We start from the raw sequence: 25,614 nt of genomic DNA, 5'->3' as shown, positions 1-25,614 counted from the left end.
TCATTGAACATCAGTATTGTAAAATACTGCAAGAATGGTTCACTGGTTTATTGGGGAGACTGATGGCGGGGGAGCTGTGTGGCCTTGGTTGTAGCGAGGACTGAAGGCTTGCCTGTTGCAGCAGTGAAGGAGGGGAGATGCTGAAGGCAGTGTGGTGCGGTGTCCATGCTGGGTTGGGTGCTGGCCCCTTCCATCAATTATGCCCTCCACTATTTGCTCGGGGGAAGACAAGGTGGTTTACTGCTATGGGCGAAAGCTCCTACTTGCTTCAAAAAGGCAACAATTATACCAGTGCTTAAGAATAATGTGAGCTGCCTTAATGACTACTGCTCAGTAGCACTCACATTGACAGTGATGAAATGCTTTGAGAGGTTGGTCATGACTAGATTTTACTCCTGCCTCAGCAAGGACCTGGACCCACTACAATTTGCCTATCGCCACAATAGGTCAACAACAGACACAACCTCAATGGCTCTTCACACGGCCTTAGACCACCTGGACAACACAAACATCTATGTCAGGATGCTGTTCATCGACTATAGCTCAGCATTTAACATCATCATTCCCACAATCATGATTGATAAGTACAGAATCTGGGCCTCTGTACCTTCCTCTGCAATTGGATCCTTGACTTCCTAACCGGAAGACCATAATCTGTACAGATTAGTGATAATATCTCCTCCTCGCTGACGATCAACACTCATGCACCTCAGGGTTGCGTGTTTCGTTCACTGCTCTACTCTCACTATACCCATGACTGTGTGGCTAGGCATTGCAGAAATACCATCTATAAATTTGCAGATGATACAACCATTGTTGGTAGAATCTCAGATGGAGATGAAAGGGCGTACAGGAGTGAGATATACCAAATAGTGGAATGGTGTCATAGCAACAACCTTGCACTCAACTTCAGTAAGACAAAAGAACTGACTGTGGACTTCAGGAAGGGTAAGACTAAGGAACACATACCAATCTTCAGAAATGGAGAGAGTGAGCAGTTTCAAGTTCCTGGGTGTCAAGATCTCTGAGGACCTAACCAGGTCCCAACATATCAATGCAGGCAAGACAGTGACTATACTTCATTAGGAATTTGAAGAGATTTGGTATGTCAACAAAAACATTCAAAAACTTCTATAGATATTCTGCAGAGAGAATTCTGATAGGTGGCATGTTTGGTACGGGGGGGGGGGCACACTACTGCACAGGACAAAAGGATCTGCAGAGGGTTATAAATTTAGTCGGCTCCATCTTGGGTACTAGCCTACAAAGTCCCCAAGACATCTTCAAGGAATGGTGTCTCAGAAAGGCAGCGTCCATTATCAAGGACTCCAGCTCCCAGGGCATGCCCTTTTCTCATTGTTACCACCAGGTAGGAGGTACAGAAGCCTGAAGGCAAACACTCAACGATTTTTCCCCTCTGCCACCCAATTCCTAAGTGGACATTGAATCAGTGAACACTACCACACTTTTTAAAAATACATTATTTCTGTTTTTGCATGATTTTTACTCTATTCAGTATACATATATTGTAATTGATTTACATTTTTTTTCCTTCTATATCATGTATTGCATTGAATTGCTGCTGCTAAGTTAACAAATTTCATGACACATACCAGTGAAAATAAACCTGATTCTGATTCTAAAGGGGAGAGGAATAGGCGCAAAGCACGGCTGGTAGCTGATTAGTGGATCTAGGTGGAGTGAGGGATGATGGGCAGACGTTAAAAGCTGGAGGAGCAGCTGTGCTTGTTGGATCTGCATTCAGCAGGTAGATTTCACAATTGAAAGTTCTGTGGATCTTTGTATTCTCCTGCTGGACTCCAAATCACTGTGGTGCATGGTTCTTCCATCAGCAGCAATCAGTTTAGCTGAAATTGCAGATTTCAACTTCCACTTACAATCCAGCAGTTTCACCCAGTGACATCAGTAAACACCAACACTTACAAGCAGAACTAATGGCTTTTATGTTACAGGTCACTATATTTAGTTTTGCTGACATATTCATGAGTTACAGAACAGATTACACAAGAGTCTTTCTTTGAAGGTGCTTTCTGACAGGCTGCATCACGGTCTGGTATGGGGGGTGCATAGGACCAAAAAAAGCTGCAGAGGGTTGTAAATCTAGTCAGCTCCATCTTGGGCACTAGCCTACAAAGTACACAGGACATCTTCAAGGAATAGTGTCTCAGAAAGGCAGCGTTCATTATTAAGGATCTCCAGCACCCAGGACATGCCCTTTTCACACTGTTACCATCAGGTAGGAGGTACAGAAGGCACATACTCAGCATTTCAGGAACAGCTTCTTCCCCTCTGCCATCCGATTTATAAATGGACATTGAACCTTGGACACTACCTCACTTTTTTTTAATATATAGTATTTCTGTTTTCTTTGCACGATTTCTAATCATTAATATATGTATACAGTAATTGATTTACTTATTTATCATTATTTTGTGTTTTTTTCCTTCTATATTATGTATTGCATTGAACTGTTGCTGCTAAGTTGACAAATTTCATGTCACATGATAATAAACCTGATTCTGATTCTGCAGGAATTAGTTATTTCACCTTTATACTATATTAGCTTTATACATTTAAACCACTGTAAAAAACATTATTATTTACAGTTTGCAGCCAAATGAAAGAACAAACAGTGTTTAATGAAATTTTAAGATGGTCATTTTAATTGTGATTCTTAGAATTTTCAGAATAAGATATTCAGAAATTTTTAAAATTTAGAGATACGGCGCGGAATATGCCCTTCCACCCCTTTGAGCCACACACCCAGCAACCCCATTTTAACCACAGCTATTCACAGGACAATTTACAATGACCAATAAACCTACTAATGGATACCCAGAGAAAACTCACACATTCCACAGGGAGGATGTACAAACTCCTTAAAGGATGTCAGAATTAAACTCCGATGCCCCGAGCTATAATAGTGTTGTGCACACTTAATGTTAAAGTGATACTCCTGGCATAACTTTGGTAGAGCTGGTCAAACAGACTGGTCAGATAGGAGATCACTGGAGCTGCCACAGTATTTAGAAATTTTACTGTACAAATTTCACTCCTGGCACTGGATACATGATGTCAGATATAACACACACATTTTCTGAAGTGAAAACCAGTAACAGCATTATTTTGTGGATGTTAGCCAGAAAAGTTGATTATCCGCAAATTAAAAGACTCAAAAAAAGTATTTTCTTAAGAATATAGATAAAGGGTAGGAACATTTTTCAAACTATCCTCATAGTACATATCCTCCAAAGCAGACAGTGTCCTGGTAAACATCCTCTGCACCCTCTCCAAACCCTCCGCATCCTTCCCATATAGAGGTGACCAGAATTGAACTCAATTCTCTTAATGTGGCATGTGACATAATTTCCTGGCTCTTGAACTTACTGCCTTGACTAATGAAGGCAAACATGCCACATGCCTTGTTTACCTTCCTTTCAGATTGTGCTGCTACTTTCAGGGAGCTGTGCACCTGGACACCAAAATCCCTCTGTTCATCAACGCTGTTCAGTATCCTGCCATTAACTGCATACTCTCCCTTTATGTTGACCTCCCAAAGAACAGAACCTCACATTTCTCCAGATTAAACATCGTTTGCAACTTCTCCAACCATATCTTCAACTGATATGTATTGTTCTGTATCCTTTGGCAATCTATGCAATCCAGAATGCCACCAATATTTGTGTTGTATATAAAGTCACTCACCCACCTTATGATGTTTTCAAGCAAATCATTTTTCTACAACATCAAAGATCCCAGTACAGATCCGGTAGAACATCAGTAGAATTAAATCTCCATCAAGAATAAGAATTATCTGCCACGACCCTTAGCCTCCATGGGCGTTAATTTTGAATCCAATCAGCTACATCACGGTGGATTCTATGCACCCTAATTTTCTGGATGAGTCAACAATGCAGGACCTTGTCTTACTTCAAACCAGTATACAACACCTATTGCTCTAACTCTCAACCACCGTTGCCACCTCTCGAAAATTCTTTGACCAGACATGGCCTGCCATGCTGACTGTCCCTTCTCTAAATGCTCATAAATCCTATCCCTAAGAATCCTCTCCATTAATTTCCCCAGTACTGACATGAGACTCACCAGTCCATAATTTCAAGCATTATCCCCATTTCTCATTTGAACAAAGGAACCATATTTGTTTCTGACTAGGTCTACTGACCTAAAGTCTAAGATCTTGTCAAAGACCCAGCAACCTCATCTCTTGCCTCACTTGATAACCTGTGGTACAACCCATCAGGCCATGGGGACATGTACCTTAATATTTTTCAAGTGACTGAACACTACCCCTTTCCAAATCATTAAATGTCTTAGCATTTGAGCATGCTCAAATCAGGTGGCAAACATTTGAAGTAATTTGTTGGATTAGGGAAGATGAAAATTTTTTAAAAATTTGGAACAAGGTACTGTTGGTATCCAAGACATGGCGTCTTAAAGAGTGGTAACAGAAATATGATTGGATTGAAATTTTCAGAGCTGTAACGTGTACTGAAAAGTCTTAGACTGGGTAGCTGTTTTTTGATTGTGAGACAGTGTGCCAAATAGTCTATTTCCAATTTGTAAATTTTATGATCTTCAAGATTGGCTTAATTTCACAATCAGGAAGGCTGAGTGCTGAAAAAGTGGAAATTGAACTTTATAAGGTTTCAGAAACAAAGTTTTAATGAAACTTATTCTGACTTACTACTCTGAACTGTTCCAATTTCTGATTTCCACTAATGAAGTAAGGGCATTCTCTATCCCCAGTTCTGTGTCCAAAATTTTTGCATCTCCAACCTGAAACAAGTTCAACATAATATAAATTAGAATTCATTTTAAGTTTCTTCGGCCAACCACTGAAGATAACCAGGTGTATGATAGGCAAAATTTGAGGAGTGACTTCAGTCAGTGAACAAGAAACAAGCTGGTCATAAATAAATGCAGTAATTGCCACTAGGCTGAAGAACCATAGTTTTTCCAAAACTCCGAATTGACTGAATTTGCTTTCAGCACCACTGGCACATGCACAGTCTATTTTCATAAAAGTTTATTAACTGATGGAACCTCTAATCTATTTTCCTTGGCCTAAGTAATGTCATCCATAATAATAATAAAACTTTATATATATATATATATATACAAACATAGAGCTTGGTTCCAAACAATGATAACCATGGAGTATGTACATGAGCACAGCTCAGTCAGAAGCACTTTCTTCCAATTCCCTAACTTAGAGGACAAAACCAAATGCCTACACCTTGAAGGCATCAACCAAAAAATGAATATAGAAGCCTTCAATAAATTCTAGTTTAGGTATATAAACAGGTTGATATATTTCTCTGAAATCTAATTACTTTCTCTGTCATGTCATGTCATATGACAGTAAAAGATCAGATTAATTTTTAATTAGACGGATTAAAGAAATTAACTGATTAACATTTTTTTAGTACCAAACAAAATACAGTATGTAATAGGTTTTCTTTTGCAAACAACTTACTCTGTTGGACCATAGGGTGACCTTAGGCATTCATTGCAGCAGAACAGATTTCTTCATCCAAGTGAAGATATATATATAAGCTTCTTCCAAAAGATTGTTTTAATTTTTTTGCTGGTAATGTGCAAGACCAAAATGTTTTAATTATGCACATTAATTGCCATTAATTAACATCTCCAGTTAGAATATACACAGAATTTCCTAATGATTCCATTCCCATAATTTACATTATCCCCCCAACGTGCCTTAACCTCTTTGTTTCATTCAAGTCATGTAAATCAGTAAGTTTAACAAGATTCTCCTTACACTGCATGACTTTTACTTCTTTTCCCAATGGCATCCAAAGTCCTTTGGTTGGAGCATGTGCCAAGAAATCTCGAGCTTCTTCATTGCCTGGCAGATCTGGAATACAATCTTCTGGCTTGTCATCATGTTCCTATGTACAGAGGAACTATTCTAAGTGGATTCAGTACTTGCCATTAATCTGAAGAATTAACAAGGTTCAAAATGCACTGTATTGATTGAATTTATTTTACAGAAGGCTTGTCATTAATGAAAACTGATAAAATTTGCTTTATCAGTGGAGAAAAAAATATATATCCATATACTTATGATAGATAGTGTTTTATTTATTCTTTCTAGGCATTACTAGCAAGGTGACCATTTATTGCCAATCCATAATAGCTGCTTTGATGCAGTTAGGCCACTTGCTTGAATCAATTCAATTTTTTTGGGCAAGATAGTTCCTTGGAGCTATTGAGAAGGAGTCTCAAATCTATGAAGATCAACGATGCATGACTTTACACAAGCATGCAGTTGATGAAGGCTGAATGTGCCTGAAGCCTTTGCCCTTCCTGGTGCTACAAATCAGCAGTTTTTGCAGTAGCTTAGGTAAAAATAAACTACAGCATACTTTATAGATAGTACACATTGAACCCATGGTAGAAGGAATGAGTAATTAAGGTGGTGCCAATGAAAGAGACTGGTTTGTTCTAGATGGTATCCACCTTTTTCAATGTTGTTGGAAATACATTCGTTCAAGCAAGCATACTCTGTATCACACCCCTGACTTGTATCTCATAGAAGGTGAAAAATTGTTAGAGTCAGGAAATGAGTCACATGCTGCACATACTCAGCTTCTAACTTATTCTAGCGGCTGCACTATTTTTATAGCTGGCTCACTTGTGCATCGATGTTGCAGAACTCAGCAATAGCCCCACTGAATGTCAGTGACTCATGTCTTTTTTATGCTTCCCTTTTTTAAACTGGAGATGGTATTGCTTGGCACTTTAGTGGTATCAATATTTTATCATTTATCAGGCCACCAGAATGATGTCTTGTTCTTCTTGCATGCAGGAGAGGACTACTTAACTTACTGAGGAGTTATGAATAAAAACAAGTACACAATAATCAGTGAACATGCCTGCTGAGTGTATGATACAAGGAATGTCAATGATGAAGTAGGTTAAGCCTAGGACACTACTCTGCAGATTTGCTGCAGTGATGCACTGAGCCTTGAATTATGTACTTCCAACAGCCACAATGATCTGCTTTACATAATGTATAACTCCAAACTGGTGAAAAAGGTAGGGTTAAGAAAACTTTAAATATGGCAAGATTGGTAAAGTGCTAATGAATGGAAGAATTCCATAATTTACAGTTTCAGAAACTGAAGGCACAGCCACCAATAAAGGAGTGATTAAACATCATGAGAGGATCTGGCAAATAATATTGGAATTGCCCTGAATGCTTCTAAATTGCTAACCAATATTCAGTTACAAATAATGCAAGGACAAACCTTTTGAGACACACAACATCAGCCAAAGCAAGGTCACGTCCATGTATGATTCAGTAACGCAGGGAAGGAGCAAAGTGGTCAGGAAATTAACCATAATGGTTACACAATGGAGAAGAGGGGCATGAAAATGTTTCCACAGCTGAAAATATTTTTTGGATGGTACACTGGCTTCTTGAACAGAGGTCAAGCATATCACTGAGTAACTACAGCACGCTCCACCGTAGAAAGACGAATTATCCAAGGTTATGATCCATATAGATGCAAATTACAGAGACAGAAAGAGGAAGAAGTTTTGGAGCACAGACTGATGAACTTCAAGATGAAAAAATATCTGTATACATCCTTGTTGTGTGCACCTGCATGTAACCTAGGTTTGTCTTGAGAAGATACTAGCAGACTAAAAATAAGGAGTGAGCACATCAAAACCTGTGAGAGTGTTTCCCAACCTTTTTTTAGCCTAACGCCCCCTAAAGCACTTTCAAACTTGCCAACGCCTCTCTTAGCCACAGCATACTTTCTGGAGCCCCCATAGCGCAACAACATGTCTACCATATGCTAATATGAGAAAAATGATTCTACTTTAAACTTTCATTTGCCTTCAAACATACCTTACACAGTACCGGTGCACTGTACAGCAGCTTTGATATCAATGTGATCCTTGAGCTTGATGGTTTTCAGCAAGAGTTGAAATATCTGGTTCAAGTTGTGACAGCAAAAACCTTGTTCCCACACATAATAATGTCTCTGATTTTTGTGAGTATGTGGTTCACTGCACTGAAGCTTCTTTCAACAGGGCAGAAGAATGAGAATGCAATGAAGAGTAGTTTTGCTCTTCTCCAAAGACCAGGAAACTTCGTATAACAATGTAGCCACATACCACAAAAGCCGACATTTTTGAAAAGCATTTTTGCTTCTTCATCATTCTGAATTTCGATCATTTCTTCTTGCAAGCTCTCTTCCTGTACTTCCACCTTGAGAAGAAATGGGTTAATTACCCAGTCCAGAATTTGCAGATTGTTCAAATCCTTGAGTTCTGAAAATCCTTCAGTGACTACAGCTGTAAGCAGTACTCTTCTAAATCACCATCTGTGAAACAGAGTGCCAAACTTTCCATGCAGGGAAACTGTGAGAACATTCTTCTCCCAATGTTTTGTTTATGTATTTCCAATTTTCCAATACTGCACTCTTTGTCTGGATTAAATCAAAATTATCACCCTGCAGTATCATATTTAGAATGTTCATTTTTTCATACAGATCAGCTAGGTATGCCTCATCTCCACGGAGAAGTTCAATCTTGTTTCCAAAGCTTTTGTCGACTTTGTACAAAAATTCAATCAGTGTCAAAAAGATCAAAGAAATGTTTTAAGCAGCAGTTTTTTGACAGCCAAAACACATCAGTGTGAAGAAGCAAGCATTCAAACTCTTTCATCATTATCCTGGCATAACTGGCGAAATATTTTGCTATTTAATGGATTACCTTTAATTTTGGTGATAGCAGATATTATAAGTCAATACTGAAAAAAGTCGCTGGCAGCGAGACATTGACGATGAATGACACAATAGATTACAAACAGACTTGGAATTTCTTTTTCCTTAAATGCCACTAAACCAGCATAAGGACCTGTCATATAGCGTGCTCCTTCCACTGCATATGAAATCATGTTCCTAATTGGAATACCTTTATTCTCAAAGTATATTTTGATTCTTCGTTGATATTTTTAACTTTTTACAAAAGAGAATCTCTTCATGACATTTTCCATTTTTGATAAACCATTAGCAATGCCTCATTGTCTTGCACAGCTGACTCATCCAGGTGTATCCCAAATTCACAAATTCAGCTTTCTGTAACTCTGTGCATAGTTGATACTCAATGTCTTCACTCATTTCTTCAATACCATGAGCTAGAGTTATTATTCAGAGGAATCAATTTCAAAATACTGGTATCCATTTTGAGAACAGTGATGAGCACTTCTTATACAGCAGGCATTATTAGTCCTTCACCAATTATATGTGATTTTCTATACCGCTATCATTTTGGAAATGTTATAAGAAGCAATGAGACCACTATCAAGGTCATTTTTAGCTCTCTAGGCAAATTACTCAAGCGTACAATGCTTTTCAAATGCTTCTTTTATCTTCTGTAGTTTCTGTTTCTTAGCAGGCTTAGAATTCAAAGCTTCACCTCTTTCAGACTCAGAGATCATGCAGTATATATTTATTCATCATTAACTGGGCTAAATTATAATAAAAAAGTAACACAGACTGGGAATACTTATCAGATGATGATGACAACAGCGAGTTGACATGGATATAACGACGGTAACAGTACGCAAAGGAACAGCGAGGCGAAGATGAAGACAATCACAACAGCAAAAATTACACTGACAAGGATTCAGATTGGAATCCAAATGTTAGTCAGAATAGAGCTGGTGTTCTTGACATAACAACTGTTAAACTGCATGAACTTGGTCCGTGCCACAAGTCAAGGGGAAATGTGGAACTTCCTGTTTGCTAATTTATGCTTCCCCAATTACGTCTGTTTGGTTGGTAAGGTCGGATGAGATTGTCAATTTCAGATGCGTTGTGATGATGAGTGCTCACTGCCTGCTGAGCTGTGGTCCTTCCTGTGTTCCAGTGCCTCATCCTTTTGTTTTGTAAGTGCCTGCTTTACTAACAGTCACTCAGGTCTCGTGCCTCAAGTTAGGGTGCTGCTTACTGTCCCTCCCCAATAATTTTGACCCCTGCCATGACTTCCATTTCCCTTAAAGCCCCCTTAGGATACATAACCGCCACATTGGGAATCACTGCTATAAGGCTTGGTGTGTCTACGAGGCTGAATGAAAATCTTCTACATCTGGACTCATGTGATAGGCATTCAAAAATATAACTCATAAGGTCATTGACTTCAGGAAGCGACATGGAGCAGATGCCCCTCTATGTATCAATAGTGCCGAGGAGGAGACAGTTGAGAATTTTCAAGTTCCTAGGTCTAAGTATCACTAATTGCTTACCCTGGTCCAACAATAAAGATCCTATTGTAAAGAAGGCATAGCCTCTGCTTCTTAGAAGCTACAGAAATTCACGTCCCCATTGACCTTAAGTTTTATACAAGCACCGTGGCATGCATCCTATCCAGATTCATCATAGTTTGGTATGGCAAATGCTCTGCCCCAGACCATAAGAAATTGCAAAGAACTATGGACATATACTAGTCCGTCGGGAAAACTAGACCTCCCTACTGCACAATATATTCTGCACATTGTTCTTGCTTTTGCCTTATGTTGTCTCGACATACTTCAGTTTTGAAGTTATCTGTATGGATAGCTTGCTCAACTCAGTTTTTCACTGTACCTTGAAGCGTGACAATAATAAACGCGTTCCAAATAATTTCAATTCCCAGGGTAGACCAAGTGAAGTGAGACACCATGCTTCAGTAGAGACTGTGAATCCCTAAGAAGAAAATTATTCTAGGTATAATAGGCCCCAAACCACAATGAAATTTAACAAAAAGGTGAAGATTCTTGATTAACTTCCTTTTGCATGTTAATTTATGCCCCTATCCCTTTATTAAAAGAAATGGTAAGGCACATTGGTTGCTTTAGAGATATCAAGGGACAGCAATGTGCAATTATTTTCATTCTTCAAAATGAAGATTAAGTTTACAATGTAGTGGCTTGTATAGTGAGAAAGAAATAGATACATAGCTGGATACCACAATTACACTGTCAAACTTGTTAAATACTGCACACCAACCTATTTTTCTATTCTTGAAATTATCCTTAACCCTGAGGCATTGGAATTAGAATTAGTTTATTAATGTTACATGTACAAGGTACAGTGAAAAGCTTGTGTTGCATACTGTTCAATTCATCACACAGTGCACTGAAGTAGAACAAGGGAAAACAACAACAGAATGCAGAATTAAGTGCAACAGCTACAGAGAATATGAAGTGCAGGTAGGCAATAAGGTGCAAGAACATAATGAGTTAGAGTGTGAGGCCAAGAGTTCATCTCATCATCCTAACAGCAGGCAGAAGCTCAATCTAAAATAAAAACATTGTGAGGTGATGCAACACTTTTATTCATCGTTATACTACACTAAAAATAAGATTTATATCTGAAGCAGACTGACAAAAGGAGTCGGCCGTCACAGTTCCTTAATTCAGACTAATCTAAAGGCATCAGGGGGCCTGACATTTCTGGAAGCAAGCAATTTAATGCAAATGTTACCTCTGAGGACATATGAATTACCGGTAGTAGCCAAGTTAGTGATGGCATTTCATGAAGAATTACCAGTTGCTTAAAAAAAAGCAGCTTCACAAAATTAATAGAAAATGGAAAGAACATGTATGATATTTTAAATAAGAACTAACCTTTATCATTCCTGGTGGTGGTTTCTCGTAACTATTAAAAAAAACATTTGCTTAATGATTTCACAAACATAGAATACTCTACAGTAGCATTAAATTCATACTAATTAATAATTGTACACCCAAATTGTGTAAACTTAACACTGACCAAAATTAAAACCAGTGTAATCCTGGACTACAACCAATTTCCCTGGTCTGAAGTCTCTCATAAATGAAGTGCAGTGAGATGACTTTCTCTAGGAAGACGGAACCATTATTCCCCAAAATCAATACATGCTGAACTTCAACTTATGTTGAGTAATGTTAGTAATTTCAACAGCATATTTCTTCAAGTAGGGGTTCAATGACACTACAATCATCCAATGTTGGCAATACACTTCCATGAAACATTTGTTATTAATCTTTGTAATAAATCCGACGGCCACACTGTTTGCTAGTAGTCACACTTTCAAGATCCTTACCCCATTCAGTCGAGTACTCAACTCTGCATGACTGAATGAAAATTTCTGATAACAAACCAAGGCTTGTTCAGCATTTAATTTCACATCCTGTCACTATGTAACAAAATGGACATTGTTCAGACTTGCACCAATTAATAGAAACTACTATTTGCACCACAAAAATGTCAAATAACCATCAGCTGCCCCAAGTATCACCTAGCCCATAATAGCTACATTCACAATAAACCATTAACTATAAAGTTTTTTTTCATTCCTTAATTATACTTCAAAAGACTGGCTTACCTGTCAATTTTTCAACAACTATTATTCACATGAAAAGACAATTCAAGAATGTGGCAAAATATTTAGTGTTTCATTAATTATGAATCTACAGAATCCTTCAGAAGCCCCTGCCAAAGAGATGAATTTGATAGACCAGACTTGGCCTTTGAACCATTGATATTCATAAAGTTCAGAGTGCAGAAAATGGTAAATGGTGGAGGGCTGTTTCCTATGGCTCCGGATAAGGAAATGGCCATTTAGAACTGAGACAAGGACCAATTTCTTTCAGTGGTTGAGATGCCTGAGTTTTTTAAAACACTAAATAAGGAAAAACAAAAGATTTGAAAGGTTCAGTAAACTTCTTCTGCCTTTATTTTTATTGTGTGTTGAGTAATACCAGTAATAATTACCAAATAAATCTTTCTGGCCACAAACATTTAAATAGTGCCTTTCCTCTCAGCCATTGATTGCTTATTTTCCATCTTCAATTCCCAGTTTATACTTTTTTAAAAACTCAGTAGGCCAGGCAGCATGTGTAGAGGGAAAACAGCTATGATTAAGAAGTGAGGGGAAGAGGTGAGCACGAGCTGGCAAACCTCAGGTGGATCAAGGTGAGAAGGATTGGTTGACAGATGAAGTCAGGTGGGGGAATAGAACAGTGAAAATAGCAAAAAGGTTAGGAGTTCATAATTGGAGGTACCAGAGAGCCGCAAATGATGGGATCTGATGAGAAAGGAAGATGGAGCATGGAGAAAGTTAAAACAGGCCGATGATTAAGTGGGAACACGAGATTCTGCAGATGCTGATAAACCAGAATTACACACACAAAATGCTAGAGGAAGTCAGGTCTGGCAGCATCAATGAAGAAGAATAAACATTCAATGTTCTTGGCCATGACCCTTCACCAGGACTTGGAAGGAAGGTGGAGGAAGCCAGAATGAGGCTGGGGGAAGGTACGTAGGGGAAAGAGTGCAAACTGGTAGGTGATAGGTGAAGCCAAGTAAGGGGGAAGGTAGGTGCGTGGGGTATGGTGCAAATCTGGGAGGTGATAAGTGGGGCGAAGAAGAAGGAATCTGATCGGAGAGGAGAATCAATCATGATAGTAAAGGATGGAGGAGAGGCACTGAAAGGAGTTGATAGGCAGTGAGAAGGGATAAGAGGGCAGCCAGAGTGGGAAGTGGAAAAAGTGAGAAAGGGGAAAAGGTGGGAGAAATTTCTGGAAGTTAGCAAAATCGATATTCATGTCATCAAGTTGGAGGCTAACTGGACTGAGTATGTGGTGACCTCAACCTGAGAGTGGCCTCATCATGGCAGTAGAAGAGGCGATGTTGGAATGGGAATGGGGAGTAGTATTAAAATGGAGGCCAACTGTTACAGACGGAGCAAAGATGCTCAAAAAATGAGTTCCTATGTCAGACCTCACTGATATTGAGGCTGCCATACCAGAATCACCAGATACAATGGATGACCCCGACATACTTGCAGGTGAAGTGTTGCCTCACCTGGAAGGACTGCTTGGGGCCCTAAACGGTGGTGAGTGATGAGGTAAATGGGCAGACATAACACTGTATCACTTTGCAGGGTAAAGTGCCAGGAGGGAGATCAGTGGGGGAGAGGGCAATCTCTGTAGAAAGTGGAGTGTGGGAGGAGATGAAGATGCAGTTAGTGGTGGGTTTCTGCAGAAGTTGTGGAGAATGTGCTGGAAGCAGAGTCTCCTGGGGTGGTAGGTAAGGCTAAGGGGAACTCTATCCCTCTTACGATGGCAGAAAGGTTTGGTGAGGGTGAATGTCCAGGAAATGATAGAGATGCAGGCGAGGATAGCATCTATGGTAGAAGAAGGGGAACCCTCTACTTTGAAAAAGGACATCTCAGATATTTTGGATGTCTCATTCCGAGTACAGATGTGAGTGACATAGATGACTGAGAATAGAGAATATAATTTTTACAAGTGACAGGGTGAGAGGAGGTATAATCGAAATAACTGATTGTCATAAATTTATAAAAGATATCAGTGGACAATCTCCAGAGATGGAGACAGAGAGATGAAGAAAGGGAAGAGAGGTGTCAGACTAGACTAAATGAGCATAGGACAGGGTGGAAGTTAAAAGTAAAGTTAATGAAATTGACAAGCTCATTATAGGCAGCACCAATGCAGCTGATAATGTGGTGCAGAAAGAGTTGTGAAGCGTTACCAGTGAAGGCTTGGAACATGGACTGTTCCACGTTGCCAATGAAAAGGCAGGCATAGTTGGGGCCCATAGCCTTGGGTTTGGAGAAAGTGAGAGAAGCCAAGAGAAATTGAGTTTGAGAACCAGAAGGAAGAGGGTGCTGGTGAAGGGGAAATGGATAGGTTTCTTGATTATTAGTGGGGGAGGGGATAGAAACTGTAAGTGGGGTGCTAAAGTGGAGGGAGGGAAAGGGGTTGTGTTGTCAAAGTACTTGGGTAAACAAGGAGAAATTAACAGATAGAGGCGGTGCAGATTACCTGAAATTGGAAAATTCAGTGTTAGAGATCTGGCTAAGGCTTTGGGTCAAAGGTAAACCATCCTTTTTGCCTCCACCTATTATGCTTGACCCGTCAAGTACCTCTCCAGCAGTTTGTTTTTGGAAACATGACAGGCATCCCACCTCTCCCGTAAGTTCCGGGAGTCTCCTGCATATTGATAGCGGTTCCCTGATGCCCGCAAATTATATACAATATCCTGGAAATCGATTTTTTAGAGGGGGAGAGGGGGAGAGGGGGAGGGGGAATCTTGATTGGTCTCCCTTCATGCTGAGAAGACCTATCAGTTTTCTCTGTGGGCGGGCTTTACAGTCGACCTCTCTCTCTTTCATTGTCCATCAGTTCAGTTTAGTGTCCTGCAGCGCCATGGCAGTGTTTCAAAAAAAAATAAAACGTACTTCACCCCAGACTACACTAAAGCCTAACAGGGGTCAAAAATATTGACAGTGTTGTTCGCCGCACTGTTTGCAACAGTGAGTTTTCTATTGCTCATGGTGGGTTAAATGACTGTAAAAGACATGTTGAGGTGAGTTTAACAGGTGTCTTTCGCTAAGGAGCTACTCTACTGATGTCCTACATGATGAGGCCAAACTCTCTGTAGACTTGCTTAAAGTTGTAATAGAGTTTTAAAAATGACTCCATAATAAGTATATATTTTAATGTCACTTTTTCTGCATATACCCAACTTGGTTTACAGATTAGACAAAAATCACTAAACAAAGGTATTACATACATCCTTGGAGGTCGACGGGGGGGGGGGGGGGGGGGGCCCTGAAATGAGGTTTTGCAGGGTGGGATGTCTGACATGAGGTAGGTGGCAGGAAGATAAGCACCCTCAACATACACAAACCTTTAATACCAATCCAGCTCCTCCTGCTCTGCCCCAAACCTTTTAGCCTGCCCCCCAATAATCATCTTACACCTTACAGTATCTACACAAACCCCTCCTACATTTACATTGGTGCACAATCCGTATTCTCTGCCAATACTCATTTCCCTTCTGCCACTTCCAGCCTTCCCTCGTCACTCCTCACCCTATTTTCCCCTGACTACGCTTACAAGGTTTCGACATGTTTGATTTTCTTCACTTCTTGGTGCAGCCGCTTCTTCTTCCTCTCCGGCTCCCTGTCCTCGGTCGAGCGCCGCTTGCGCCGGTGGTGCCGACGGTCACTGCCGCTCGCTCGGCCGTCCTCCGCCATTGCCGCGCGGTCTGATGGACCGTGACCGCGGCGCGGGCTCGAGCGACCACGGCCGTCCTCCGCCATTGCCGCGCGGTCTGATGGACCGTGACCGCGGCGCGGGCTCGAGCCGCCGACGCTCGAGCACGGCCGGGGGAGTGCGCAAGCGCACTACGTCTGCCCTAAGGTATCGGTAGGCATGTTAACAGAGCGTTGGGCAGGTTTGGTTTTCCTCGGCTTTCTGATGACTTGCGTAGAGCAGTCACGAGGCATTGTCGGTGATGAAGAATTTCTGTATTTCGCCTACGGGAGTAACATGCTGCGGGAGCGGCTGCAACTCTTCAACCCTTCGGCGACGCGAGTGTCGGTGGGCTGCCTGAAGGTGAGTGTGAGCTTGGGGTGCACTGATTGTGCCGGAGGCGATGCCTCTTACGAGGCGGCGCCATCGGAGGTACCGCGGAGAGCAATCTGACCAGCTGCATCACTGCCTGGTATGGGGGTGTTACTGCACGGGACCGAAAGAAACTGCGGAGGGTTGTAAATTAAGCCGGCTCCATCTGGTGTATTAGCCTACAAAGTAACCAGGAGCGCTGGCATTGTCAAAGCTGCAAGGTGGACGGCACTTCCTACCGTCCCTACCAAAGTAAAAACACAGATCCGACGTAGTCAATTTTGCAGCCTCAGTTGGTAGTCATTTTCGTGTGCTTATGTTGGAGACCTTGCTTACTGGGCTTGTTGAGTTAGGAAGAGATACTTAGCATCTCTGTCCGGTTGAGTGCAGACTATCAGCTATTTTAGCAAAGCTCCCTATAGGCCTTCACAGGTGCATTAGTGAGGACTGTGCAAACTTGATCGGGCATTTGCTGCATGAAGAGTTCTTTAAGAATAAAGCAAGGGTGGTGATTTCCCAGGAGAGAAAGCATGTGGTCTATTAGCCTGGAAGACTTGGCATGGTTGAGGCTAAGCAAACAGAGCAACTGTTTAGAGGGTTCAGACTCCAATAGTCCAAAAGTCTGTACAAGGTGAGTTTTTAGTGATCGGTTTTTATCGTGATCAGGCAGGTGTTCTAGTGGACTCATCATTCTCACAGCGGTGAAGTTCTACCACACAGTTGAACTTGGTGATGTCTGCAGTGGTTTCTTGCAGCGCGAATTGAGCCTTGGCTTATACAAACCAAGCAGTAGCATTTTGCTCCCAAAACTCTGGCAGTTTCAAAGCAATTGTGTTGGCCAACATGTTGAATGACTCTGGAATCATCCTAGAGCATGTGTTGGAGATCATGGGGAGAGAGGAACAGTTGTGCATTCTGACTATCTGAGGCCTGCCTATTGGTTAGTAAGTCCAACACGGTGGTGTATGTAGATCAAGGTTTAAGGAATTAGTTCACTAAGGGCTATGGGACAATACTGTTGAATGCTGAACTGTAATCCAGAAACTGCATTCAGACATAAAGGTCCTTGTTTTCTAGATATGTCATGGCCAGGTATGTGACAGATGCTATGGCATCTATCGTTGAACGGTTCTGTCAGTAAGCATATTGGTGAGTGACCTGTGTGGCAGGAATGGAGTTTTTGATTTATGTTTTTACCAGCAGCTCAAAGTGCTTCATGATGCTTGGCATCACTGCTACCAGGTGCTAGTCATTTAGTTCTGGAGGCTTGGAGTTCTTTGGAACAGGGATGACGGTGGCTGCAGGATGAATGAGTGAAGTGCTGAAGATGTCCGTGAAGACATCAGTGAGCTGTTGTACAGACTCACTGGTGGAGGGATGGTCGCTGTGCAGGGACTGGACCTGAAATGTTGATCATCCTTTTGCCTCCATTTATGCATCTCGACCAGCTGAGCTCCTTCAGCAGTTTCTTTTATTTACTCCAGATTCTCATGTCTGCAGTTTCTTGTGTTTTCAATCCAGACTGATGTTCTGGTGTATTATCAAGGGAGTGCTGCATTTTTGGAGATGCTGTGTGAGTTAAAGATAATGCCCTACCTGCTTGCTCCAAAATGAATGTTGTGTCATGGCCATATTGATCTTTACATTATCTCTTAAACAAAAACACATTTGGGCTACTATCCACTTACAATGCATATAGCACTGCTGCATTTCTTCATAGGGTTGTACAACACAGAAATGGACACTGTGCCCACTGTGTCCGTACCAATCACTGAACTTATCTCTCGTCTGTGTTCCTTGGTCAGAGTCAGTGTGGCATGACAATCCACTTTATGAATATAGTCCTGAATCAGAATTTTGGCTGTGTGTATGGAAGTAGGTTTTGCTGGGATAGCTACCACCCATTTTGAAAATTTGTCCACTATTACTAACACATCTGAATATCCTTGGCAGTCTGGTAGAGTAACATAGGCCACTTGTAGATGTAAAAATGGACCAGGTGGAGCAGGAGTACTTAGTTGAGGCAGATTCTCTGTTGATTTGGGGTTTATTTTCTTTCATCTCTCAGCTGTTTGTTGAGATTGCATCTTGAACTTTGGATTCCACCACCAATGGGAAAATCTGTCTTCCATCTTTTACGCTCCAATGTATCTGCTGTGACAGATAGGAAGCATCTTAGCTCTGACTAGTGCCATATATCCATATAACATCATTGTTTAATAACTACCGTTTTCTATCTAATACCACTTTTCTTCATTTGAGCACTGATCTTTCATTTCTTAAATATCTTGCATAATCGTCTGTGACATGGTGTTTAACTTGGTTTCAGTTATTGGATTTTCTTCCATTAGATTTTCTTTAATCCTTCTTTTGCTGCCTTTTTTGCAGTTTTGTCTGCAAATGCATTTCCATGGTTTTCCATTGTGGTAATTTTTCAGTTCTGCCTGATGCACAGAGGTACCAGGAGCCATGCTTCCTGAGGCCATCACTTCATTTTCTGTGACAACAGCCCAACCAGCCATTCAAATTCCTCCTGCAATGATTGAGGAGCCATCAGTATGGAGAAACAGATCTGGGTTCAACAAAAGAACTTCTTGGCATGTTATAGTTCTTGCACAATCATGATCATAATCTTCCATGTCCACTGACAACAGAATAGCTGGACTTGCTTGTTGGGTGATTAACATTAGATGTCTTAAGAACAGTGGACCACTGGGACCACCGAGCAGCTGTCACTAGAGAGGCCCTGTTCATAGTCAGTAAAGTATGTATTGAGTGTGGACATTCAGAATCAGAATCAGGTTTATTATCACCAGCATGTGACGTGAAATTTGTTAACTTAGCAGCGGCAGTTCAATGCAATACATAATATAGAATTAAAAAAATAATAAATAAGTAAATCAATTACAGTATACATATATTGAATAGATTAAAAATCATACAAAAACAGAAATAATATATATTAAAAATACATAATCTAGCAGAGAGAGAGCGAGAAATAATAAATAAACAAGTAAATTGATTATTTTGAATAGATTTTTTTAAAAATGTGCAAAAACAGAAATACTGTATATTAAAAAAAGTGAGGTAGTGTCCAAAGCTTCAATGTCCATTTAGGAATTGGATGGCAGAGGGGAAGAAGCTGTTCCTGAATCGCTGAGTGTGTGCCTTCAGGCTTCTGTATCTTCTACCTGATAGTAAAGGGGTGCTGGAGGTCCTTAACAATGGATGCTGCCTTTCTGAGACACTGCTCTCTAAAGATGTCCTGGGTACTTTGTAGGCTATTGCCCAAGATGGAGCTGACTAGATTTACAACTTTCTGCAGCTTCTTTCAATCAGTGATACAGTCTGTCAGAATGCTCTCCATGGTACAACTATAGAAGTTTTTGACTGTATTTGTTGACATGCCAAATCTCTTCAAACTTCTAATAAAGTATAGCCACTGTCTTGCCTTCTTTATGACTACATCAATATGTTGTGACCAGGTTAGATCCTCAGAGATCTCGCGAGACACCCAAGAACTTGAAGCTGCTCACTTTCTCCATTTCTGATCCCTCTGTGAAGATTGGTATGTGTTCCTTCGTCTTACCTTTCCTGAAGTCCACAATCAGCTGTTTCATCTTACTGATGTTGAGTGCCAAGTTGTTGCTGTGGCACCATTCCACTAGTTGGCATATCTCACTCCTGTACACCCTCTTGTCACCATCTGAGATTCTACCAACAATGGTTGTATCATCAGCAAATTAGTAGATGGTACTTGAGCTATGCCTAGCCACACAGTCATGTGTATACATTGAACATTTAACACCCAACACGATGTTAGAAACAGTAACGACCGCTAAGTAAGTTGCTTGCACTTCTTGTAGATGTGAACCCCATCCTAAGGCTACATTGTCCAATTTGGCAGAGTAATAGCCAACATGCTGTTCTCCATGTTCTTGAGTTAAAACTGCCATTGTATAGCCGCAGGGTAAACGGTCTCCCCGTATCATGGATTCCCAATGCAAGTGCAATATTTAGTATCAACTTTAAAGTTGGAAAACTCTCCATCTGCAAAGTTTCATTAAGAGTCACAGGGTTATCAGAGTGCCTGCTGCCTTTCAGTAGATGAATGGGAGGTTGAGCAATTTCAGCATATGACCCATGCTCTGTTGTAGTTGCGCAAACCCAGAAATGATCCTATTTGCTGGACTGGTGTAGGCAGCTTTGCTAATTCAACAATCTTCAGTGATTTTCTGTTTGCTTTAGGAAATTTTCTGTCCCAGTAAATCACTTTCTCTTGTTGAAATTGTGTTTTGTCTAAATTTGCTTTCTGTCATTTGACGGCTAAATAATTGAGCAAATAAAGTATATCACATTATTTCCAACTAGTAAATTAACATATTGCTGTGAATTCCAGTTCCATTTGTACTGTTGGTTAGCAGGTATAGACAAATGGTTTATCTTTACTGATTTTATTCAGACTTCGATATCTTGCTCTACTTGTTTGGTAGTTTGCACCAGATCACTGGAGTAAACAGCAATTTCTCTCCAATTTGCTTTTGTTAGCTTTGTGGCGACCCACTTCCTAGCGCACTCGAACCAGCTCACAAAGGTCAGTCCCAAAAGGGCGCCAGGTCGGCTTCACCAACAAAGGGAAAAGCCTGCGCGGGATTGTGAGTACGTGCCCCCTACAGCATCCGTGCCCGGGGAGGGCGGGATCAGGGAGGCTTTAAAGCAAGGCTGTGTTTGAATAAAATCTTCTTTAGCTGCAGTTTACCGACTTTGTCGATATTTTAGCGCTGCGTGTAGCACACCGCTACAATTGGTGACCCCGAAGGTCCAAACGATTTTTGGACCGGAGATGACTGATGCCGCATTTTCGTTGCATGCGGCTTCGTTGAAACTGCCAAGCTTCTGGACGCTGCGATCTCACCTATGGTTCCAGCAAGCAGAAGCCCAATTCCACGTTCGGCAGATAACCTCAGAGGACACACATTACTACTACGTGGTGAGCTCCCTCGACCAGGACACAGCAGCCCAGATTGAGGAGTTCGTACAGTCTCCCCCAGCAGACGACAAGTACACGGAATTCAAAGCCCTGCTCCTAAGGACTTTCACACTCTCACGGCGCAAGTGGGCTGCCCGTTTACTGCACCTGGATGGCTTGGGAGACAGACCTCCATCGGCTTTAATGAATGAGATGTTGTCTCTGGCCGGCAGACACAAACCCTGCCTCGTGTTTGAGCAGACATTCCTGGAGCAGCTGCCCGAGGACATACGCCTGCTGCTGTCCGACGCGGATTTCAGTGACCCCCGGAAGGTGGCAGCCTGGGCGGACTTGCTGTGGAACGCCAAGAAGTTGAGTGGGGCGTACGTTGCACAGATCACCAGGCCACGCTCCCAGCAGCAAACCAGACCAGGCCCGGCCACAGAGCCTGCTAACCCCAGAGGCAGGGATGAGGAGCCAAATGAACAGTGGTGTTTCTACCACCAGCGTGGGGCGCAGAAGCCCTGCAAGTTCCTGGGAAACGCCAGGGCCAGCCGCCGCTGATGGCTATGGCGGCTGGCCATCGGGATAGCCTCCTGTATGTGTGGGACAAGAGGTCGGGACGCCGTTTTTTGGTCGACACCGGTGCCAAGATCAGCGCCTTACCTCCGACGAGTTACGACACCCGCAACAGGGCACCGGGTCCCCCCCCGAGGGCCATGAACGGCAGCACGGTAAGGACCTACGGCATCCATACGGTGCAGCTACAGTTCGGCCCTAGCCAGTTCACGTGGGACTACACACTGCCCGTCGTAGCCCAACTGCTTCTGGGTGTGGATTTTTTGCGGGCTCACAGCCTGCTGGTTGACCTGCCGAGGCAGAGACTGGTCCACACCGAGACCTTTCAGATGTTCTCCCTGGGAGAAGCCCAGTTGCCAGCCCCACACCTCGACTCCATCATGCTGTCCGACAACGACTTCACCAAAGTCCTGGCTGATTTCCCATCAGTTCTGGCACTGCAGTTCACGGCAGCCTTGCCCCGACATGGCGTACAGCACCACATCCTGACCCAGGGACCACCCCTCCACGTCTGTGCTCGGCGGCTTCCCCCAGACAAGCTCCGACTGGTGAAGGAGGAGTTCAAGAGGATGGAGGAATTGGGGTTCATCCGGCGGTCTGACAGCCCATGGGCCTTCCCCCTGCACATGGTGCCCAAAGCGACGGGTCTGGAGACCATGCGGCGACTACCGCAGGCTGAACGAGGCTACCACACCGGACCGCTACCCTGTGCCACACATTCAGGACTTTGCAGCAAACCTGCACGGCGCACGGATCTTCTCCAAGATAGACCTCATCCGGGGATACCATCAAATCCTGATGCATCCGGACGTCCCCAAAACGGCTCTCATCACCCCGTTTGGCCTTTTTGAGTTCCTCTGCATGCCGTTCGGCCTGAAGAATGCCGCACAGACGTTCCAGCGGTTAATGGACGCAGTGGGACGCGACCTGGACTTCGCATTCATCTATTTGGATGACATCCTCATAGCCAGCAGCAGTCGTCAGGAGCATCTGTCCCACCTCCGTCAACTCTACACCCGACTGAGTGAGTACGGTCTAACAATCAACCCGGCCAAATGCCAGTTCAGGCTCGACACCATCGACTTCCTGGGCCACAGGATTACTAAAGACGGGGCGACCCCTCTGCCCGCTAAGGTAGATGCGGTCCGCCATTTCCCCCAACCCACAACAATCAAAGGCCTTCAGGAATTCGTAGGTATGGTCAATTTCTACCACCGCTTCCTCCCTTCAGCTGCCCGAATCATGCGCCCCCTGTTCGCCCTGATGTCGGGTCCGGGCAAGGACGTTACCTGGGATGAGGAGTCCGCCACTGCTTTCATTAAAATGAAAGAAGCCTTGGCAAACGCCGCGATGCTAGTGCACCCCAGAATGGATGTCCCTACTGCCCTCACAGTGGACACATCTAACACGGCAGTTGGTGGGGTACTGGAGCAACTCATTGCGGGTCGCTGGCAACCCCTGGCGTTTTTCAGCAAACACCTGTGGCCACCCGAGCTCAAATACAGTGTTTTCGACTGGGAACTGTTGGCACTATACCTGGTGATCCGGCATTTCAGGTACTTCTTAGAAGGTAGGCCCTTCACCACGTTCACGGACCACAAGCTGCTTAGCTTTAGGTTCACGAAGGTGTCCGATCCCTGGTCGTCCCGCCAGCTGCGCCATCTGTCCTACATCTCTGAATACTCGACGGATGTCCGGCACGTCTCGGGTAAGGACAATGTCGTGGCGGATGCGCTCTCTCGCCCTAACATTCATGCCCTTTCCCAAGGGGTAGACTGAGGCGCTGGGAGAGGCGCAGCAGGCAGACGAGGAGATCCCGAGTTACAGAACCGCAGTCTCCGGTTTGCAGCTCCAGGACCTCCCCGTAGGCCCAGGTGAGAGGACCCTACTCTGTGACGTCGCCACTGGCCAGCCCCGTCCCGTCGTCCCGGCACCTTGGCGGCGACGTGTTTTCGACTCCATTCATAACTTAGTACACCCCTCCATCAGGACAACTGTCCGGATGGTCTCCAGCAGGTTCGTTTGGCACGGACTCGGCAAGCAGGTCAGTGAATTGGCCAGAACGTGCATGCACTGCCAGACGGCCAAGGTGCAGCGGCACACCAAAGCTCTGCCACAGCAGTTCCACCCCACCCACCGGCGTTTCGACCACATTCATGTGGATATTGTAGGCCCCCTGCCAGTGTCACGCGGAGCGCGGCACCTCCTCACTATCGTGGACCGGTTCACAAGATGGCCAGAGGCGATCCCGCTCACCGACACCACCTCCGAATCTTGCTCCCGGGCACTGATCGCCACCTGGGTGTTCCGCTTTGGTGTACCGGCCCACATTACCTCCAACAGAGGCGCCCAGTTCATCTCCAGCCTATGGTCAGCTATGGCCAGCTTTTTGGGGAGACAGCTGCACCACACCACTGCCTACCACCCACAGTCGAACGGCCTGGTGGAGCGTTTCCACCATCACCTAAAGTCAGTTCTCATGGCCCGCCTGAGAGGAGCTAACTGGGTGGACGAGCTTCCCTGGGTTCTACTCGGCATCCGCACGGCGCCCAAAGACGATCTGCATGCCTCGTCGGCCGAGTTGGTGTACGGCGCACCCCTGGTCGTCCCCGGGGAGTTCATACCAGCCCCAAGGGGGCAAGAGGAAGAACTGCAGCAGTCCTGGGCAGACTATGTTAGAGGCTCGGTGACCTGGCCCCCATACCCACTTCGCAGCATGGGCAGAACCCGACCTGCGTACCCCAAGACCTGCAGAACTGTAAGTTTGTGTTTGTACAAAGGGACGGGCATCGGCCACCACTGCAACGGCCCTACGAAGGGCCATTTACGGTGCTGAGGAACAACGGGTCCATGTTCGTGCTGGACGTTGAGGGGAGAGAGGAGGTTTTCACGGTGGACAGACTCAAACCGGCCCATGTGGACCTGGCGCAACCGGTCGAGTTTCCGGCACCGCGGCGCAGAGGCCGACCTCCCAAACAGGGTCCAGTCCAGACTGTGGACATTGGGGGGTGTATCACCGGTTCTGGTGGGGGGGGGGGTGTTATGTGGCAACCCACTTCCTAGCACACTCGAACCGGCTCACGAATAGCCAGTGCGCCGGCACAAAGGCCAGTCCCAAAAGGGCACCAGGTCTGCTTCACCAACAAAGGGAAAAGCCTGCGCGGGATTGTGAGTACGTGTCCCCTACAGCATCCGCGCCCGGGGAGGGCGGGATCAGGGAGGCTTTAAAGCAAGGCTGTGAAGTTCAAATAAAATCTTCTTTAACTGCAGTTTACCGACTCCGTGTCGTTATTTTAGCGCTGCGTGTAGCACACCACTACAGCTTCACCAATTTGTCAGCATCTGGTTTCAAACCATTGATGAAGGTTGACGTATGAGAGCCATATGGGGATTCTCCCATATTATCTTCAGTTATTCCTTGAACTTTTGAGTAGGTGATCCAAACTGTCTTTTAGTTGTCTTCATATTTTGAAACATCATCTGAAGCCTTTTGTTTGCAATCAGTTATCTTCTCCCAATTAATCTGTGTTGGGGATTGTTTTTCCAACCATTTCGTAATTGCTTCCTAAGCAGTTAGTAAATTCTGTTT

General features: G+C 43.6%; 2 protein-coding genes across 2 annotated transcripts in view; one reads left to right on the top strand and one right to left on the bottom strand.

Annotated features, from left to right (window-relative positions):
- Nucleotides 1-16,230, bottom strand: part of rp9 (RP9 pre-mRNA splicing factor) — a 29,724-nt gene extending 13,494 nt beyond the window's left edge. Inside the window, exons 1-4 of the mRNA XM_059945418.1 lie at nucleotides 15,968-16,230; nucleotides 11,687-11,717; nucleotides 5,822-5,951; nucleotides 4,727-4,818 (exon numbers count right to left, since the gene is read on the bottom strand). Of these exons, the coding sequence (XP_059801401.1) occupies nucleotides 4,727-4,818; nucleotides 5,822-5,951; nucleotides 11,687-11,717; nucleotides 15,968-16,173 (459 nt within the window). The 5' untranslated portion in view covers nucleotides 16,174-16,230. The remainder of the gene's footprint in view (nucleotides 1-4,726; nucleotides 4,819-5,821; nucleotides 5,952-11,686; nucleotides 11,718-15,967) is intronic.
- LOC132378478 (gamma-glutamylcyclotransferase-like) overlaps nucleotides 16,221-25,614 on the top strand; it is a 33,767-nt gene continuing 24,373 nt past the window's right edge. The window contains exon 1 of the mRNA XM_059945419.1: nucleotides 16,221-16,468. Within this exon, the coding sequence (XP_059801402.1) occupies nucleotides 16,286-16,468 (183 nt within the window). The 5' untranslated portion in view covers nucleotides 16,221-16,285. The remainder of the gene's footprint in view (nucleotides 16,469-25,614) is intronic.

This window comes from Hypanus sabinus, chromosome 20, assembly GCF_030144855.1.
Source record: "Hypanus sabinus isolate sHypSab1 chromosome 20, sHypSab1.hap1, whole genome shotgun sequence".
Taxonomy (NCBI): domain Eukaryota; kingdom Metazoa; phylum Chordata; class Chondrichthyes; order Myliobatiformes; family Dasyatidae; genus Hypanus; species Hypanus sabinus.
The sequence above is the reverse complement of the archived record's forward strand: the minus strand, read 5'-3'. Positions and strand labels throughout refer to the sequence as shown.